This window comes from Maniola jurtina, chromosome 21, assembly GCF_905333055.1.
Source record: "Maniola jurtina chromosome 21, ilManJurt1.1, whole genome shotgun sequence".
Classification (NCBI taxonomy): Eukaryota; Metazoa; Arthropoda; class Insecta; order Lepidoptera; family Nymphalidae; genus Maniola; species Maniola jurtina.
This window is the reverse complement of record NC_060049.1, coordinates 9,607,299-9,627,042: the sequence shown is the minus strand read 5'-3', so window position 1 is coordinate 9,627,042 and position 19,744 is coordinate 9,607,299. Positions and strand designations below refer to the sequence as shown.

The 19,744-nt window shown below is 36.4% G+C and overlaps 6 protein-coding genes across 6 annotated transcripts in view; 4 read left to right on the top strand and 2 right to left on the bottom strand.

Moving 5' to 3' along the window:
* LOC123876161 (myb/SANT-like DNA-binding domain-containing protein 3) overlaps nt 1-19,744 on the top strand; it is a 268,506-nt gene that overhangs the window by 11,290 nt on the left and 237,472 nt on the right. The gene's annotated exons all lie outside the window — the stretch shown is intronic.
* Nucleotides 17-3,478, top strand: LOC123876158. Its single transcript, XM_045922322.1, has 2 exons — nt 17-440; nt 2,648-3,478. The coding sequence occupies exons 1-2, from the start codon at nt 266-268 to the stop codon at nt 3,424-3,426; spliced, it is 954 nt and encodes a 317-aa protein (XP_045778278.1). The 5' UTR covers nt 17-265; the 3' UTR covers nt 3,427-3,478.
* LOC123876154 (protein ANTAGONIST OF LIKE HETEROCHROMATIN PROTEIN 1-like) lies at nt 442-4,490 on the bottom strand. Its single transcript, XM_045922315.1, has 2 exons — nt 4,067-4,490; nt 442-1,473 (listed from the first exon to the last, which is right to left on the bottom strand). Exons 1-2 carry the CDS (start codon nt 4,348-4,350, stop codon nt 555-557), a joined length of 1,203 nt encoding a protein of 400 aa, XP_045778271.1. The 5' UTR covers nt 4,351-4,490; the 3' UTR covers nt 442-554.
* LOC123876563 lies at nt 4,494-13,381 on the top strand. The gene is made up of 7 exons (XM_045922875.1): nt 4,494-4,838; nt 4,923-6,277; nt 7,475-7,535; nt 7,996-8,118; nt 8,716-9,372; nt 12,037-12,259; nt 13,314-13,381. Exons 2-7 carry the CDS (start codon nt 4,938-4,940, stop codon nt 13,379-13,381), a joined length of 2,472 nt encoding a protein of 823 aa, XP_045778831.1. The 5' UTR covers nt 4,494-4,838; nt 4,923-4,937.
* LOC123876157 lies at nt 10,651-13,478 on the top strand. Its single transcript, XM_045922321.1, has 2 exons — nt 10,651-11,862; nt 12,037-13,478. The coding sequence occupies exons 1-2, from the start codon at nt 11,833-11,835 to the stop codon at nt 13,012-13,014; spliced, it is 1,008 nt and encodes a 335-aa protein (XP_045778277.1). The 5' UTR covers nt 10,651-11,832; the 3' UTR covers nt 13,015-13,478.
* The window catches only part of LOC123876150 (nuclear pore complex protein Nup58), a 34,993-nt gene continuing 28,916 nt past the window's right edge, over nt 13,668-19,744 (bottom strand). The window contains exons 12-13 of the mRNA XM_045922309.1: nt 15,130-15,213; nt 13,668-14,339 (exon numbers count right to left, since the gene is read on the bottom strand). Coding sequence (XP_045778265.1) covers nt 14,212-14,339; nt 15,130-15,213 — 212 coding nt within the window. The 3' untranslated portion in view covers nt 13,668-14,211. The remainder of the gene's footprint in view (nt 14,340-15,129; nt 15,214-19,744) is intronic.

Genomic DNA, 19,744 nt, shown 5'->3' with positions numbered 1-19,744 from the left:
AGGCTTGCCAGGTGTCCGGCTTTAGGGCGCTTTTAGTGTCACGCGGATTTGCTCACGCACGCGGGATTGGACCGCATGCGTAGCATCCGCAAAGAACAATTTCATATAGGTATCTATTGTAAAGCGTGATAAACGCACGCGGGACGCGGGGCGCTGTGCGGGGCGTCACCCCGGTGCGGGGTATCCGCATGCGTAAGCGCTGCCTACAACTTCAGTGCCCATTTTAGAGTCGAGCGGGGCGCACGCGCCGTATTGTACTACCGAAATGAAAATCGATACAGAACGAGTAATCATTGAAGTTCATCTGCGGCCCGTTTTGTGGGATAAACGCAATGAATTATACAAAAACAGGGACGCGAGGGACGCTGCATGGAGAGATATTTTGAAGGAATTGGCACCTAACTACGAAAATTTGAGCGAAGAGGAAAGAAAAGAGGCGGGTATGTGTTTGGTTCATTATTTTATTTATACAAGCATCATTACTTTATTAATATAAGCATAATTATTTAATTCACAAATAACATCAAAAACCTTCTAAAACCTTTTGAGTTTAGTTAATTAATTATATATCGGTGTTGCCAGGAGACTTTTCCTTCATTGATAAAGTAATCTGCAAATATATCTCTGATATTACTTGCCGACGTATTACTACTTTCAGTCTGCTGCCTGGGTAGTGGTCCCGTAAAACCATTTGTGACAAATGTATGGCTGACCTTGTAGCCATCCCGTTTCCTTATGAAATTGTGAAGTACACATGCCGTCTTGACTATTAATTGTGCTAGATCTAACTTGACATTCATGGATCTGTGAAATATTCTAAATTTATTTGACATAATTCCAAAAGTGCATTCTATGTACCTTCTAGCTCTGGACAGACGGTAATTAAATATTTTCTTTTTGTAAGGTAAATTATCACGAGCATAAGGCCGCATCACATGTGATGATAAACCAAATGCCTCGTCTCCCACTATCACGAACGGCAACTTTGCTCTTACACTAGATGGATAAGCTACTTCGGGGCAAATAATAGGCAACTCTTGCGGGTCAGGGATACCCAACGTGTTACTTTCCAGTTTCGTATACAATTGACTCCTTCTAAAGATGGTTGAATCGGCGTTGCTTCCACTGGTACCGACATTAATATATGTAAAATTATAATCAGCATCACACATTGCGAGGAGCACTACAGAATAATATTTCTTATAATTAAAATATAGTGATCCACTGTGCGGCGGCCGAATCACTCTTATATGTTTTCCATCAATTGCACCCAAGCAATTAGGAAAATTTGTATATGTGAGAAATCCCTCTGCGATTTCTTTCCATTTGATCCCATTAAGCTGTGGAATACATTCAGACTTTAGTTCAATCCATATTATGTAACAAACTTGTCTTACTATTTCGCTAATTGTTGCAATTCCAATCACATAGGAATAGTGTAGATCAGTGAATGTATTACCAGTTGCCAAATATCTGAAAACAAAAACAATATATTAATAATATGATAACATAATATATTAATAATGCTGACATCAGACATAAGACAGCATGCACCGCTCGAATTTTACTTCAGAAGAAAAATAAATACCCTTAAGGTGAAAGGGCACGGAAGTAGCTAGCGCTAGAAGTTTTTAATTCGTTTTAACTACAGTACTATAGCTACGTTAGATTTCTATGATTTGCCGAAAATTTTATCATAGGGGGGTATTTATGCAGTTATGATTTCATATGAAAAGTTCGAAGTATAGTTATGTATCTCATATCTGCTAAAAGTGGCCACTTTTAGCAGATTTGAGACACATAACTATGCTGTAAATTTTTTATAAGAAATCTTCTCTGTATAAATTAACCCCTATGGTAAAATTTCCGGCAAATGAAAGGAATCTAATAAATATATATAATATAATATAATGAAATATCGTTTATTTCAGGCAATATTTACATTACAAGATGTCCTCCTTCATGAAGGTTGACAGATGCAAATAAAGCAAATTTTTGTTAAAACAAATTAAAAACTTACAGCGCTAGTGACTTCCGGAAGTTTTCACCTTAATTTTGATGATGGCAAATTTTACTGTAACAAATAAACAAATTGCCCGATTCAATCCGGTGTTTTTCCAAAAATCCTTAAATGAAGTTCTAATTATTTTTGTAAAAAATGAATTATTTCGTCGATGTCTGCGCCGCGCCGCCCCGGCCGCGCCGTCTGCGTCTAGTATAAGATTCACTTTGCGCTATCGTTCGCGGCGAAATTGACCGGCCTGCGCCGGCCCGCCGTTTGCGTTGCGCCTAAGGGTACTTTTCCTTCAACTGCGGCCTTATTTTTCCACTCTGTATAGGTATATATATATTGCTTGATTTATCTAATGCTTCATGAGACAGTGTAAAGTTGACAACATGTGTGAATTAAGGAGGGCCTTTAATCGAATGCAGTTAAATTTCCAACTAATATCAGATTTGTACACACGGCCACAGATCAAGCTTCCCAAAACCAGTATAAACAGGACTCATGCGTTGTTTATTATCGTAGACGACTCGGCGCCCGGCGAGGCCCTAGCAAGTTCCGTTTATTGGTACTGGTTTTGGGTAACTTGATCTGAAACTGTGTGTACTTTTGCCACTTACTTATTATATTTTGTCATTTCAGACAAGAAAATACAACAACGCTGGCGAACAGCAAGGGACACTTACCAGAAAGACAAGATATCTGAAAAAAATCAGCCATCCGGCTCTGGGAGTAAGAAGAAGAAGAAGAAATATTCTTACTATGACATTTTGACTTTCTTAGACAGTACAACGGAAACTGCTGGAGAAGAGTCACTCTGTGAAGAAATGTCTGAACAAAGTAATTTAGAAACACCTAATGAGTCCACGCAACCAGATACTTCACGTCAAGAAAGTTCTCACCCAACATCAAAACAAAAACAAGTAAAATCTAAAAAGCAAGCACCATCTGAATTTGAGGCACAGTTATTAGAATGCTTAAAGTCTAATCAACTGGAGCTAGAAAGTGAGGATTTGGCTTTCTTTCAGTCTCTGCAGCCTTCATTAAAAAGATTCACTAGATATCAAAAACTAATGTTCAGAACAAAAGTGTTAAATATAGTTATGGAAATGGAAAGTCAAACACAACCTGCATACTACAGTCCCATACCTACAACAAGTTCTAGTGCTTTTACTGAGCTTGACAGTTTGTCACCGATAAATCAAGATTACCAAACCAATAGTATAATCCAGGATACTTCGAGTCTTAACGACAATGCTATTAGTTCTGCTGCAGTGAATGACAATGAAACTCTTATTTCGACTGAAAGCGGCCTGTTTAATATCACGTCTTATGACGTAATTTATACCCCAGCAACAACATCATCTACAGGCGAAAGTAATGTCAACGCTCAGGATACAAATTTACAAAGAAATGAATGATGTAAAATTTGATTTTTTAATTTATGAATAAAACTCTTTTTATTAAAATGAGTACGATTAACTTTTTTTCTCCAGTTTCTCTCTAATTGTTTGTTTAGTCATATGAGTGCGGTTGTACACACGGCACAGATCAAGTTACTCAAATCCAGTATAAGCGGGACTCCGACGGGTTACCTAAGTATGATAATACGCAAGGCGCGAGTTCCATTTATGCTGGTTTTGGGTAACTTGATCTGTGGCCATGTGTACTTTATCAGATAAAAAAAAGGATTGTGTATGTAGGTTGAACGTACCAATCCCAAACCAATTAAGGACTTTTTTTGACTTTAAATTACTGTCATGTGCAAACCTATAACTTTTATCTATATTATAATAAGTAGCGTGTGATGAAAGGTAGGAATGATTCCACTTTAATGGCGACATTTTATGAGTGAAATAATCTTATTTAATGAAATTTCAACATGAAATTGAATGAAATTATGAACAATGAAATTTCAGAGTACATGACAAAATTTTTTTTTTGCACATGTAAATTTACACATGACAGTAATTTGAAGTCAAAAAACGTTTATCCTACCTGTTCAAATCCCTTTCCACTAAATCATAGCAGGAAATTAAATATTTAAAATTTAAAACTTACCTTAATGTAATAGCGAGCCTCTCAATCGGTTGTATTGTAATCCTTCGTAAACTGCTTTTTTGTAGCTTATTCTCAATTTTACACAACAGTTCATCAAAAGAACGAATGGACATTCGAAAGTAATTTTTAAATTTACGTTCATTATTTTGTAGTTTTCCAAAGCGTGTAACAAACGCCCCAGCAAGAAGCCTATTTTCAAGAAAGGGATCAACATGTACTCTTGTCTTCTTGTTTCGTCGTTTGTAAAGTATGTAAGCGACACATATTCTTCTGACATTGATCATTTTTGAACACGTCTATACCGTTACGCAGCCCGTAGAAAACTGAAACTCATGCTGCGTATGATCCGCAGCGTGAAATTTTACGCATGCGGTCCAATCCCGCGTGCGTGAGCAAATCCGCGTGACACTAAAAGCGCCCTTAGCCGGACATGTTAGGCTTTTTGCAGTCGCGTCCGGCCAAATATGTACGTGTTTGGCCTGTCCGGCTTTTGTCAGGCTTTTTGTCAGAGTGGCGATTCGTACGACGATGGGCGGACGAGCGCCCGACCCGAACGGACAAGGGCGAGCGGAGAGCAAACTATCTTCCGGCCCGCGATTCGCGCCGCGCCGCGCGTGGCGTGCGTGAGCGTGGTTACCCCGCCCCGCTGCTCGCACCGTCCGCAGACAGGTTCGCGCCCGTTAGTCTGCCCTAGGAACGCGTGGCGTTTGCGCGTGCTTGGCGTGTGTTCACGTACAATTAAGTATTTCAGTTAGCGGCGACCGTATTTTTGGTGAGTTAGTTTTATATTTTCCTATTTGTAGCATTAATGTGTTATTGACAAACCTCAAATACAAGTACAACATCTTTGTTTCAGATCTCTCTATTAGTCATGTCGAAAAGAAAATGTATATTTTCTGACAGTTTAAAAAGTCAATACAAGATGTTCAAATCTGGCAAAGAGCCATGGGACGCAAAATGTGTAATTTGTGATCAAATAATTTCCATTGCTAATAAGGGCAAAGCTGACTTAGAAAAGCATTTAAATACCGAAAAACACAAAATGAAGATTCGTAGTACGGCATCTACATCAAGAATTGATATTTTCATGGAATCCAATGCGAACTTAAATCTTCAACGGAGCGTTCGGGCCACAGAAGCTACTCTGGTTTATCATACCGTTAAACATCACGAATCATTTAACTCACTAGATTGCACAGCTCCACTTTGCAAGAGTATATATCCAGATTCGAAAATCGCAAAAGATGTAACCTGTTCCCGCTCAAAAGCTGAAGCTATCCTAAAAAATGTTTTAGGCCCATTTGCCCAAGAAAATATGTTAAAAGAAGTGTCAAAAATCAGATACTTGAGCGTCTCCACAGATAGTAGCAACCATGGTGCTATTAAGCTATTTCCTGTGCTTATACAATATTTCAACCCTGAAAAGGGAGGAATTCAAGTTAAATTACTGGAGCTACAGGCCTTACCGAACGAGACTGCTGAAACAATATCCACTTACATACACACCATTTTGACGGACAAAAACTTATTGGATAAATTAATAGCTTTTTCAGCGGACAACACCAATACTAACTTTGGCGGTAGAGAGAGAAGTGGGACCAACAGCGTCTACAGTAGACTCAAATCAGCTACTCAAAACGATGATATGGTCGGTGTTGGATGTATTGCACATATCTTCAGCAATTCCGTACATCACGCAATCGAATCTTTACCAATCTGTGTAGACAGCATAGTGATGCAAATGCACAACCATTTTGCCAGCTTCACAGTTCGTACTGAAGCTTTAAAAAAAGTTTGTTCAGAATTGGAAATTGATTTTAAACGTATGCTTAGCCATTTAAAAACCCGCTGGCTATCTCTTTATCCCGCCATAGAGAGAATCTTGCAAATGTACGAGCCATTAAAGTCATACTTTCTTTCACTGAGTTATCCGGCCAGAACATTGCAAATGTTTTTCGAAAATGACTTCTCTGAGTGTTATTTATGGCTCTTACATTCTTTCATGTCTATATACCAAAGCCGAATCAAACACACTGAAACTGCTGATATTTCTGTCAATGAAGTAATTGATCAGTGTTCGCAAGTAGTGGAAAATATAAACGAAAGATTGGAACAAAATTTTTGCCCAATGAAAGTGACCGAAATTTTACGGCGTTTATCGGAGGCTCGTCGGGATGAGATAGAAGATTTTAAACAAAACATGAGAAGAATGTACAATATTGCCAAAGATTACCTGAATTCCTGGACCAGTGAATTTTGTACTGACCTAAAACACTTTCAGTGGATGACTTTAGCTAATATTCCAAGCTGGGAACAAGGGGCAAAAACGATAGACACTTTGTCTAGAAAAAATGTACAGTTAAATGACAATAAATTTTTTGATCAGTGGCAAAACTTCATAAAATTTTTAAAGCAACACGAAGATGACTCTGACTTTAAAAAGCTGTTGGCACATCAGAAGTGGACCTCGTATTTTAAATCATTTAATAATGAAGAATTTTATTCGGAACTGCTTAAGTTGGCAGAATATTATTTTGCAATACCAGGCCACAATGCCAACGTTGAAAGAGTTTTCTCTTTAATAAACGCCCAGTGGACAAAGGAACGCAGTAGACTACAAACAGATACAATTGCTAAGATGATGTTCTTGTTATGCAATTTAAAATTAACATGTAAAGAATTTTACGATATGATTTCTAAGGAAAACGAAATTCTTGACAAAGTAGGTGCAAGTGCCAAATATAACTAGATTTTGTTATTTTTTAAAGATTTTAAATTGTTCTATAAATACCTACTATAAAGTAAATTCTTACCTAGCCGTAAAATTAATATTATCTTTTTGTTACTTCCCAGAAGAATGATTATTTTTATTTGTTTTATTATATTTTTTAGTTTATAGTATTAAGAATGCCAAAAGAGAGCTATAGGGGGAAGGGGGGCAGATTCATACAAGGGGCACCGTCATACACTAGATATATCTGATGTTAGGCGCACATCATCAGAATGACTTATGCGTGTATGCGTAGCTTACATAAGTGTGTGGTCGCTGACGGAGTTTGACAGCAGTCGGTGCGAAGCGCGCGTCTGTGTGACACGGAACGTGATTCGGCCAGGCGTAAGTAATTTAATAACCTCACTTTTAACGTCTTTTTAAAAAAAAACCTGCGCTCTAGATTATTCAATTCTATTTCATTTAAAAGATTTAAGATAGGGTCAAGTTTGTGAATTGATCTGTGAATAATTCTCTAGATGGTTGCCCTTTTTGTAGCAATACTTTGATTTAATTTTCTTGTGATGGGGTAGGTTCATACAGAAGTGTACGGGGCACATTCATACTGTATGAACGTGCCCCGTCGTACACGTTAGTTTTTATTTTAGTAGAAGTGATATCATAATTTTGTTTTGCAGAACGATTATGGTCAGAAATTACAAGAAAAAGGGAACTAGGAGTGGAGAGGTGGACGAACAGGCAATGTTAAAAGCTATCGATGAAGTTTTGAAAAACAAACTCTCTTTTCGAAAAATCAGCAGCCAAATATGGAGTTAATGCACAAACATTACAAAGCCGTATCAAAAAATTACGCAAAACACAAGATCTTGGTAGCGAAACTCGTGAATTTGAATCAAAATTTGCATCGCAGCAAGTTTTTACTAAAACAGAAGAGGATCTTTTGAATCAATATATTTTAGAGTGTTCTAAGATGCACTACGGACTGACATGTATTCAAGTTAAAAAACTTGCTTATGAATTTGCTAAAGCTAATGAGATTAAATATCCTGCAAGTTGGAATAATAATAAAATGGCGGGAACAGACTGGTTAGCAGGTTTCCGAAAACGCCACAAAAATTTAAGTTTGCGTAAACCTGAAAATACCAGTGCTGCCAGATCATTCAGTTTCAACAAAACGGCAGTTAATGATTTCTTCCAGAACCTGGAGAATATATACCGCAAATACAATTTTACTGCCGATCGGATTTTCAACTACGACGAATCTGGTATCTCAACTGTACTGAGCACACCCAAAATTTTTGCAGAAAAGAGTCAAAAACAGGTTGGTCAAATAGTGTCTGCCGAAAGAGGAGAGCTGGTCACATTTGGTGGTATAATATCAGCAAGTGGAAACACCATACCGCCCTTATTCGTCTTCCCTCGAGTACATTTTAAGGACCATTTTATGGAAGGTGCTCCAGAAGGCTCTTTGGGCGTAGCCACGAGAAGTGGTTGGATAAACTCGAGCATTTTTGTTGATGTTCTAAAGCACATCCAGAAACACACCTTATGTTCGAAAGAAAATCCAATATTGCTTTTATGTGACAATCATGAAAGTCACATTTCTATTAATGCCATCCACTACTGTCGTGACAATGGCATTGTATGCCTTTCATTTCCACCACACACGACTCACCGTCTTCAACCCTTAGATGTTGGCGTTTTTGGACCATTAAAGTCGAAATTAAAAACGACATTTAATGACTGGCACGTTTCCAACCCAGGAAAGACATTAAATATTTATAATATCCCAAAACTTACAAAGATACCTTATTTGGAATCATTCAGTGGTAGGAATATTACCAGTGCTTATGAAAAAACCGGAATATGGCCTTTAAACAAGTTGATATTCAATGATGATGATTTTGCGCCGGTTCAGGTGTATCATTCAAATCTTGTAACAAATCTCAATGACAGCACAGATGGTGAAGAGCTTGCAATAGCTGGTGATGAGCTTGCAATAGCTGGTGATGAGCTTGCTATAGTTGTTGCAGAACCTGGTGATGTTTCTGCTCGAACACCTCCGACGACTTTGTCCAGAGATGTATCGCCTTCATTGCATTCACAACATATCGCATCAACAGTGATAGATCTTGATAACCCTGCACCATCTACTTCCAAAGTATTGAAGACGCCTGAAATGATAAGGCCTTTCCCGAAAATTCAAAAACGCACACAAACAAAAAAAGGTCGATCACTAGGAAAATCGAGAATTTACACGGACACGCCCGAGAAGAATAGAATTGAAGAATTGGAAAAAATCAAAGAGCTGAAAAGATTAGAAAAAGAACGAAAAAGTAAAGCAAGAGAAATAAAGAGAGCATTGAGTTTATTAAATGAAGATTATGTTAAATCAAGTAAACCAAAAAGGAATAAAATCAAAGAGATTGAAATAAATTCTAGTGACAGTGAAACAAATATCAGTCTAAGAGAAAGTTCTGCTTCACCTTTCGACATGCTTGAAGAAAACGAAGAAGAAGATGATCATGAAGTGCCTGTTGACCCAGATAATGTCAAAGATGGTGCCTTTGTGCTTGTAAAATTTGAAAAAAAGAAGTCTGTTATTTACTATGTTGGACAAATCATCAAACACTACAGTTTGACAGAAGTAATGGTTTCATTTTTGAGGAAAAAACCAGGATCTTCTATGAATTTTGTCTTTCCAGACGTCAAAGACGAAGGATCAGTAGATCTATCAGATGTAGTTTTGATATTACCGGATCCTAAATCAGCTAAGACAGCTAGGACCGCCAAAATTTTAAGTTTCAACAAAGATCTCACTTTTTATAACGTACATTAATATTATTTTTGTGATGATAATTCTCTTCAAGTTAATTAGTTCTTTACATTTAAGATTCCTCATGTTGATTGTGATATTTTTTAAATTGTTGATTTTTGATAGTACTACTAATTAGAACTAAGCAATAGAGGCGTAGATATTTAAATAGTTATGTGACTGATCAGAAAGACTGTTAGGTTAACTTAGTTCCCTCGGTGCCATAAAAAGAAAAACTACCCATATTTATGTTATTCTCTTTTATAATATGATTAAGTTAGTATTATTTAGTCATAGAGACTATCATTGCTTTTGTTTTCATGAAAATTGTGTTTCAAAACTTTTATTTTGATAAATAAATAAACATTTCATGCACAACTTGTGTATTTTTTCCAATGTATGAATCTGCCCCTTAGCCTGTATGAAAGTACCCCGCATGTGGGGTACATTCATACATTTTTAATTTTTTTTTTAAAGAGTTACAAAAAGTCGTACAAGTGTATTTACACAAATTTCTAGTTTTTTATATAAAGTCAGATAGTAAGACTATTGATTTTTGACGAATCGATATAGATATCGATGCCCGAGCGAATTCTATAAGACGAAATATAAAAACTGTATGAAGCTGCCCCACCTTCCCCTATTCATTTGTTTTTTAGTTTTAATAATATTTAATTATCTACAAAAGACTGATGATCCATTTGTAAGTAAAACTGTAATAGTGTAACTTAATAAACATTTCAAATTCGTAAACGAGTTTTTTTATTATAAATATTATGTCCATCTTTTAATAAATATCGAATATCCTCACTTTTCACCACGTATAAATACTTTTTTCAACAGCCCAGCTGTAAAAACATTATGTTTGGCAATAAAAAAAACATGTCCGGCTTTTAGGCTAAAATGTCCGGCCTTATATAGTGCGCAGTCCGGCCTTTGCATTTTATGGCCTGGCAACCCTACACGCACGGCACCCCCTTAGAGGCCTCGCAAAAAGGCAGAGCACGCCCGCCAGCTAACACCAACACAGACGAAGTCCATTCATTTAATTAATTATATTATCATTCCATAGTTTATCTAATGTTTCCGTATCTATCTATTAAGTTTATGTCACAAACATGTATGCAGAAAACATTAGTGGATAATGGATTCGAATAGAACTAGTGCATAAAGGCCCTAAAATTGTTGATTCTTAATGAAATCACATTACAGGAATAAATTTTAATATTGAAACCACCTTTACATTCTTAACATATTTTTAAATTATTACATACAAACGTACAAAAAACAGTATTCTACAGATATAACAATTATTTTAAACAGTTTTCAATGTAACTTTTTACATGATTGTATTGATCAAGATATGAAAAAATGGATTGTGGAAGCAAACAAACCACAGTGTTTTGACGTGTCATGAATTGGGATGATGCCTATGTCAAAAATAAATTATATTTTAGGAATTATTAAATATCCTTCCAAAATTCGTAAAATCTTATGCAAAACTCGGGTCAATGCCCCGCCTACGACGCGGCATTGACTTCAAGTGGCCTACTTACGCAACGTTCGTTGCCCTCTAGCCTCAGCCAGATGGTTTACTTGCAATATATTGTGAACTTTTAAAAAATACTGGGTTTTTCGCGTTTTATTTGAGGTACCTTATTAGTAATCATCAGTACTATGTCCCTGCCTTCGTTTTTGCCAGCGTTCTGATTACATCCTGTAGGTATTAAGTTCTGCAGTAAAGGACTGATCGACTTTTGATCATGTCATTTTGAAATACATAATGTACAATATCAGAATTGATACAAACATCTTGCAACAATATAAACACTAACATTTAATCGTACATTGAAAACAAAACCGACCCTATAGCAAAATTTTAATTTATTTATTCGGATATGACCATTTAAAGATTTGCGTTTAGCACTATGAGCTTAAAACGAGTATAAAAGGACTAGAGTGTCATCTAGCGAAAAGTATAGAAGTTCTCGAAACAAGAATATTTACAAACGACTGTTTTATCTAGCAGAATTACAACTTATACACGGTATACTTTTTGCAATTCACGAAGTCGAGTGAGCTTTACTCGTGGTTGAACGTGTATATGTACATTGCTGTAGTGTGCGTGTCTGACGGAGCGGTCAGTTGCGACCGAGCCGTCGCCACGGTCACTTGTGCTTGTTGTTTCCACGACGCTTATTACCACGAAGTACTGTCAGCATGTCAAAACGCAAAGTTGTTCATAGCGAGGTAAGGCATTTTTTATTTTGAATCGTTTTTTGATGAATTTTGAAATAGTTAATTTATATTTTGATCTGTCAGAAATAATAGACAGTAGAAGCCATTTTTCAAGAAAAGGTTTTTTGGCATGCAATAATTTTATAAGTGTTTTGGATATTTAATCGTATGTTTTATTATTTGTAGGGACGAGCAATTATCGCTAAAGTCTTTCACTTTCTTCAAGAAGAATATAATTTTATGAAAGTGAATAACAGTGACAAATGTGATTTAAGTCCTTTGGCTAATGTACTTAAACGTACTGCGGAAGCAACTGGCGTCTCTGAGCGCACTGTAACTAGAATATTGAAAGAAGAAAAGGAGTTGCCGTCACCTTCCTCCAAGTTCACTTCACCCATGAAAAAACGACGTAAGAGAGACAGCAAATTCATGTTGGACAATATGCATAGAGAAGTAATTCGAACTACTATACAAAATTTTCACATTTCACACAAACAAGTACCAACTTTAGCAAAACTTCAGTCAGTTTTGAGAGAAAAAATTGGTTTTGACGGATGTTTGAGCACTTTACGCTCTTTGCTCATAGAAATGGGCTACAAATGGAAAAAAATTGATAACAACCGCAAATCATTACAAGAAAGGCACGAAATACAATTATGGCGTTTTAATTTTTTGAAAAAAATTAATCAATATCGTTCAGAAGACCGTCATATCGTATATACCGATGAAACGTATGTGCTTACTTCTCATGTACGACAAAACACCTGGTGTCTAAAAAGCAAAGATCCAACAAAAAAAGACACGTCTTTTTCAAAGAAGTTGAGTACGGGCAGCCGTTTCATTATAGTACATGCAGGCAACAGTAGTGGTTTTATTAAAGATGCTTCTTTAGTATACAAAGCGGCATCCACAACTGGAGATTATCACTCCAACATGAATTTTGACAATTATGTCAAGTGGCTTAATGAAAAGCTTCTGCCAAATATTCCAGAAAAGTCAGTTATTGTGATGGATAACGCATCTTATCACAACACCCGAAGCAGTAAAATACCTACATCAAATTCTTGTAAGAGTGACATGAAAAAGTGGCTGATGGAAAACAATATTCCGTTTGATGAACGGTCGCGCAATATAGAACTGTATGATTTAATTTTAAAAAAATAAAGAGCGTTTTGTAACGTATAAAATTGACGAGATAATAAAAAGCAAGGGTTGCGAAATATTGCGATTGCCTCCCTATCATCCCGAGTTAAACGCGATAGAAAATATCTGGGGTATTTTAAAAAATCGCATTGCCTCTAAAAACATAGCACAAAACATGACTGAAGTACAAAATTTAATTTTTGAGGGCTTGAACAGCATTGACAGCAACACTTGGCTCAATACCTGCAATCATGTAGAAAAAATTGAAAAAGAATACATGAAGTACTTTGATTCTGACTTTGAATTTGTTATTAATGTAGGTGAATCAAGTGACAGCGGTACTGATGAGTTTGAAAGTAATAGTGATAGTTTAAACGAAGATGATTGATTATCGAATTAAATTAACCTAGACAGTAATTTTGTGATTTTATTATTTTTATTATTTGCAACAAAAAATATTGTACAATAAATTATAGGATTTTTTTTTCATTTTTTTTATGCTAACCGTACCCGCTTTCTATCTCACGCACACTGTTACAAATATACAGATACGTGCTTACCACAAGTAAATCCCGCTCGACTTCGTGAATTGCAAGAACTGTAAAAAATTTAGTGGTTTTAGAAACAGGGCTATATGACTACCCTTAAGCAATACTATCAACTAAAATTGTTTGTTTTGGAAAACTAAGTACTTTATTTGATAAAAAAAATATTTCGACACAAACTCGAATCTGTGAGAAACATTAGTAGTAGGCGGCGAATACGCAAGTGCTCTGAGTGCAGGTGCCCGCGCCGCTCTGAGTGCCGGGGCCCGCGCCGCTCTCGGTGCAAGTGCCCGCGCCGCTCCGAGTGCAAGGCGCCCGCGCCACTCCGAGACAAAGCGACCTACTACTACTGGTTCGCGAATTTTTCCAAACAATAATTTCTCGATTCAATTTTTTTTATTTTAATACTAGGGTTAATATGAATGGTCGAAATGGATAGTACTGCTTGAGGCAATTCACTTCGCCACGGCTCTCGAACCACTAAATTTTCACCGTGTATAGTTCTAATTAAAAACTGCCAATTTTTGGCAAGCGGCATCTTTGTTTTCAATGTGCGAAATTATTCAACAATTCCATATAAATTAGAACTCTTTCGTACGATCACATTCACACACGAAATTGTTCACAGTGTCCACGAGTTTAAGGTCTACTTTCGTGTACCTTATCTCCAATATCATTGCTTCCCCCGCTTGCCGGGCGGCTTCTGAAGCTGGAAGCTGGACTCGTTCTGGGCGGTGCCGAAGGTTGGCATGTTCAGTGATGTGCTCAGAGGTGGCTGCGGTTGAGGTTGCCAATTCGATCCTAGGAGAAAAAGACAATATTAATTTTATTTTATTTGTTACGGGAACCGCTCCCAGAATTATACACTTATTACATACTCGTATGTTATTCCTTAAAATTCAAATTCAAAATATTTTTATTCAATTAGACGATGAATTAGACTATTACAAGTTCTTTTGAATCGTCAAAACATCTACCACTTAAGAGGGGTCTCTCCGTCACTCGCTCCATACAAACGTAGTTAGTTTAAATACTAAGCAACCAAAGTCCATGAAATTTACCAGACATATTCTAGAAACTAATATCTATGCCTGTGGTTTTCCAGATTTCCGTTAAAATATTCGATTTCAAAGTTACGCGGTCTTAGAAATTCAGATACAAATCGTTGAGCCCTTGTAATTTTAAAACTACATATTTAAAAAAAATTTAAAACACCACAGGCACAGATATTAGTTTCTAGAATATGTCTGCAAAATTTCATGGACTTTGGTTGCTTAATATTCAATTGAAATGGGAACTACGATTGTATGGAGTAAGTGACGGAGAGAGCCCTGTTAAGGTTCTATAGGTGTCAATGCCACTTACGGGCAGTCACAACGTGCAATGAAAACAAAAGTCGTACACTAAAATATTACCTATACCTAACCTGAAGAAAATGAAAAATATACCTAAGCTTCTAAATTTTATTAAATTCATTGAAGTAAAACTTTTTTAGTTCAGATATTTTTTGGACGAAAGTAACATACGGAAATAGATGATTGTCATCCAGTACCGATGAATATTAACTCGATTGATTGTAGCTTTTCCTTACCTGTATTATTCGCTGCGGGGAATGTAGACAGAGTGCTGCCCAAGTACGTAAACGGTGTCGGCCCGGCCAACTGCTGTATATTACCTGTGGACAAGATACACAATTAGGGAACCTGTCCACTGAAGCGGATTGGAAATGTGTTTAGTAAACCAATTCGATTTTTTAATTGATTTATAATACTTAATCAGAACGGTCTGCTTAACACTTTTCCGTTCCATTTCATTGGACAGGTTTCCTTATGGTGTGTTAATATTGTGAAGGTAATGTTTGTTTTTTCGATTTATTATGTGGCGTCTTCTGTTTTTATTGCAATTGTTGAATTGTATTGTAATTGTTGAACCTACGGGGGTGACATAATCATCTTGGACTAAAACCCCCCAAAAAAACCATACAATTGAATCAGTCCATCTCAAAGGAATCCAAGACACACTTTTGATCAATAGAGTTATGAACGCCATATTGTGTAAAACTTCCTAATCTACCAGATACAAATTAATATTTAACAAAAGGTCAAAAGGTTTAATGTCCGTCTAGTTATTAGGTTGAGCATATTGAGATCGTTCCATGCTAAAATGATTCAAGTCTAAGACATTAAACCCTCTTAACATGGAAAGAAAGCAATTGATACTTGTAAGTAGATATGAGCGCCGCGCCGGCGCGCCGTCGTCGCCGTGAGTTCATATCAGCGCGCCGCCGCCGATTGAAACATGCGGCGCGCCGTCGTGGCAAGTTGCAACTTGTTTTCCCGCTCGCACGCACCCTGCGCGCGTGGCGTTCATTTCGTTCGCTCAGTCGCGTCAAGCATTTCACGAAGTGTACGCGTGTTGGTATAATTATTGAGTGGCGGTAACAATGGCAGTCACTTCAACTACTTTTGATGTTTACAAGACAAAAATAAAAGATATTTATATAACACCAATGAAAAATCTTTCTACAAAACACACACATAGTTTTTGCTGGACAGAATTTGGCCAACTAGCTGTAGAACTAAACGGCAAACGAAGAAATGTTCTAGGTGAACAAGTATTTTGTGCAGTTTGCCTACGGAATGCAAAAACTGAAGACGAGGATGTTTTGTTTTCAAAGTAAGTTATTTTTGCTTAATATTTAACATTAGGTAATATGTAGGTATATGAATTTGCACTTGCCACTATACAAAGAAAGACACTACAGTTATTAAAATAAATATGAATGTAACGTAAGCTAGGCTAAGTAGGGTAAGTGCTAGGGTAAGTTGGCATGTGCCACTAACTTTTCGGAGTTGTGTGCGTTTTAAGCAATTAAATATCACTTGCTGTAACGGCGAAGGAAAACATCGTAAAGAAACCTGCAAATCTGAGATTTTTCCATAATGTTCTTAAAGATGTGTGAAGTCTGCCAATCCGCACTGGCCAGCGTGGTTGACTATGGATAAACCCATCTCATTCTCACCTGTGGTCAGTTGTGGGCCATCGGTCGATGATGATGTAAGCGTTTACTAATTTTATCTTTTATTTACTTTTTAGGGTCCAAGTAAAGGCTTACAGCAAAAGTATAGCCACAAGTAATCTGCTAAGACATTTAAAAGATGCACATGGTTTAGAAGATACACAAAAATCTCAAATTTCGAACATCACAGAATTTTTTTCGCCGAGAACTCCAAAAACCAGAGACAAATACGGAGGAAGTAGCAAAAAATGCGATAAGAAGTCACTTTCCCAAGACTTAGCACTTTGGTTTGCTCGATCGTTGATTCCATTTGACACAGTAGACAACGATGCGATGATTGATTTTTTTTAAAAATATAATATTATTGTGTCCGAGGCAGACTTGCCATCGAGACACAATATTGCACGAGAAGGACTGGAAGACGTATACAACAGTATGTTGAATTACATAAATGTTTTCATATCAAAGCAAAGTTCTCGTTTCGGGGCTTTGACTGCTGATATGTGGACGGATAAATACAGACGGCGTAATTATATCACTTGTACGTATCATTTCATTTCTGAAGACATGACTCTCATCAAATTTACATTAGCTACAAAAGAAATTATCATGAAAAATACTGGCGAAACAATCCGTGATGAAATTTTGGAGGTGTTGCGTAGTTTTAAAATAGAAAAAAAAGAGATTTATTTAGTCACAGATGCTGGCAGTAATATGAAACGAGCTGCAAACTTATTAGGATTTGATAATCACCTCTGTCTTGGTCACGCTTTACATAATCTAGTCAACGTAAATGGTATCGAAAACACCAGAGAAATAGCCAAAATTTTGAAAAAATGCAAAAAGATTGTTAAGCATGTTCGATACAGGGCGCCACGTGTTGAGGCGGCTGCGTCTGCAGTACAGCAAGAACTGCTTTCTTCTATTGAAGAATTTCAAGAATTCACTGAACATCTGGAAGATGATGATTCAAATGACTCAGAATCAGAATCCACTGAGATACCTGAAACTCCTGAAAGGGCTTCAAGTTCCAGACAGTATGTGCTGCCTCCTCCTACCATTAAAACGAGCACAAGCACAAGATGGCATAGCATTTTGATGATGCTTAAAAGTATTTCTAATTATGCAAATCGCCAGCCTATAAACATAATTCTCACTGAAATAGGACGAATTGGTCTCGTATTACAAGATGCTGAACATGAAACCATTGAGGCTCTGATCAAGTTTCTTGAAAATTTTAAAAAAATCGTTGAGGTTTTATGTTCAGAAACTCGACCAACTTTGAATCTAGTTTTAGTCTTTCGTTCAGAGGTAAAGAGATTACTTGAAGAAGCAAGCGACGATGAGCCTCTCGTAATATCGAGACTCAAAAATAATATGTTAGAGGGTCTGGAATCCCGTTTTCCAGTAACCGATGTGGTTGTTGCGGCAACTTTACTTGATTGTCGATTTCATTCTATTAATGAGATTAATGAATATATGCAAACCAAAGAAGTCACTAAAGTTTCATTTTTATCATCAATGATCAAGCATCGGCTGGCAACAGAAGACATTCAACAAATTCCAGTTATTGATTCCTTTAAAGCTGGACAGAGTTCTTTTGATAGTACTTCAAACTTTTTACTAGATTTAGCGAGAAAACACAGCACCACTCAACGTGATTCCGAGAGTGCAATAGAAAACGAATGCTGGAAATATTTCAGTACAGCATGTCCTGAAGATTTAGAACCTTACGGTGGAGACGTTTTACAATACTGGAAAGACCGGAAAACTTCTATGCCATCGTTATATACTCTTGCACGCTCGATTTTAAATATACCAGCAACCAGTACGCCGAGCGAGAGAGTATTTTCCACAGCTGGACTCGTGATAACTGCAAAACGTTCACGACTTAATCCTTTAAGACTAAATAGGATTATATTTGTGCATGACAATTATAGATTTTGCAAAGAATCTATAAAATAGACTTTTTAGTCTAGAAATCGGTAAACTTTATTTCTTTTTATTAAAAGACTCTAAACTCGCCATTAACAAAATTAAAGTACTTACTTATTAGTTTAACTTATATGTTTTTCAACGTTATCGAAGAAAAAACTAGTTGTTCTTTGTGTTTGTGATTATAATGCATATTTTTTTGTTTTTGATATATTTTAGTAATTTACATATTTTTTAACATTGACAGATTCAAACTAAGTGCTTCGATTAAGATTTATGTTATGATAGAGATTGTTGCTCGGTTATACTGTGTTTTTCAACTTTATTTTGTTTTTATAAGTACATTTTTAAATTTAAGACAGATTCAAGCTAAGCGCTCCGATTTAAATTAACGTTATGTTATGATGGAGAATTGTAACTGCTTATAGAAGTAGTTAATAATTTAATGCAGGTAAAGAATTTCAACTATTTACGAAAAGAAAACTTGATTTGATTTTGATTTGTTGTTGTTAAGAAAGTGTAAAATGTAAGAATTAACGATTACCTACATTGTTTTTGTACCACGTTCCTATATAAGAAGATTATAACGCTTTTTTTTAAACCTACAATATGGTTTTATTTAATATTATATTTAAAAAAATCGATCCCTGATAAAAACTTTAAGGCCCACGACCACGCCGCCGCGACGCCGCCGCCGCCGTGAAAATTTTCAGAACACGCCGCCGCCGTGGAATTGGCCATCGGCGCTCATATCTACTTGTAAGTGGCGGTTATTTCGACTTATAATTAATTAACACAGAAATCAGAGTCTGCCTTAGAGCCAAATTCTGTACCACAACATGTAGATTCAGGGAATGATAATAACATTTGTTACCCTGTACTGTCTTTGCCTGAAGATTCAGAAATGGAATATTTTGAAAGTTCACTCTGTAGCTTTGAAGAGCATCCACTTGTATATGTTAGTGGGGACTTAGCTGCAGTCTTAACTTAATTCACCTGTGAATGTTGTAATTTTTTTTTTGTTAGAGGTAAATCCAGATATAGAGAATCCTTTTTATAAATATACCTCATTGAAGGAATGGTGGCAGGGTAAAATTTCACTAACCTATCCAAAAAAGATAATTGTGTGATCTAGTAAACGAAGCAAAAAAAAGGTATATGAAGATTTTGTTGTTGTTCTATACTGACGACACATTTGCCAATATTCTATCTTACAACTAACTACACGCTGTAATATGACATGGTTTAAACG

Coding starts and splice junctions, on each gene's coding strand:
- LOC123876154 (XM_045922315.1), bottom strand. CDS start 4,350: ATGATCAATGTCAGAAGAATATGTGTCGCTTACATACTTTACAAACGA. Junction 1,474..4,066: donor AGGCTCGCTATTACATTAAG/GTAAGTTTTAAA, acceptor TTTTGTTTTCAG/ATATTTGGCAACTGGTAATA.
- LOC123876158 (XM_045922322.1), top strand. CDS start 266: ATGAAAATCGATACAGAACGAGTAATCATTGAAGTTCATCTGCGGCCC. Junction 441..2,647: donor AGAGGAAAGAAAAGAGGCGG/GTATGTGTTTGG, acceptor TTGTCATTTCAG/ACAAGAAAATACAACAACGC.
- LOC123876563 (XM_045922875.1), top strand. CDS start 4,938: ATGTCGAAAAGAAAATGTATATTTTCTGACAGTTTAAAAAGTCAATAC. Junction 6,278..7,474: donor AAACAAAACATGAGAAGAAT/GTACAATATTGC, acceptor TTTGTTTTGCAG/AACGATTATGGTCAGAAATT. Junction 7,536..7,995: donor GTGGAGAGGTGGACGAACAG/GCAATGTTAAAA, acceptor GATTTCTTCCAG/AACCTGGAGAATATATACCG.
- LOC123876157 (XM_045922321.1), top strand. CDS start 11,833: ATGTCAAAACGCAAAGTTGTTCATAGCGAG. Junction 11,863..12,036: donor GCAAAGTTGTTCATAGCGAG/GTAAGGCATTTT, acceptor TATTATTTGTAG/GGACGAGCAATTATCGCTAA.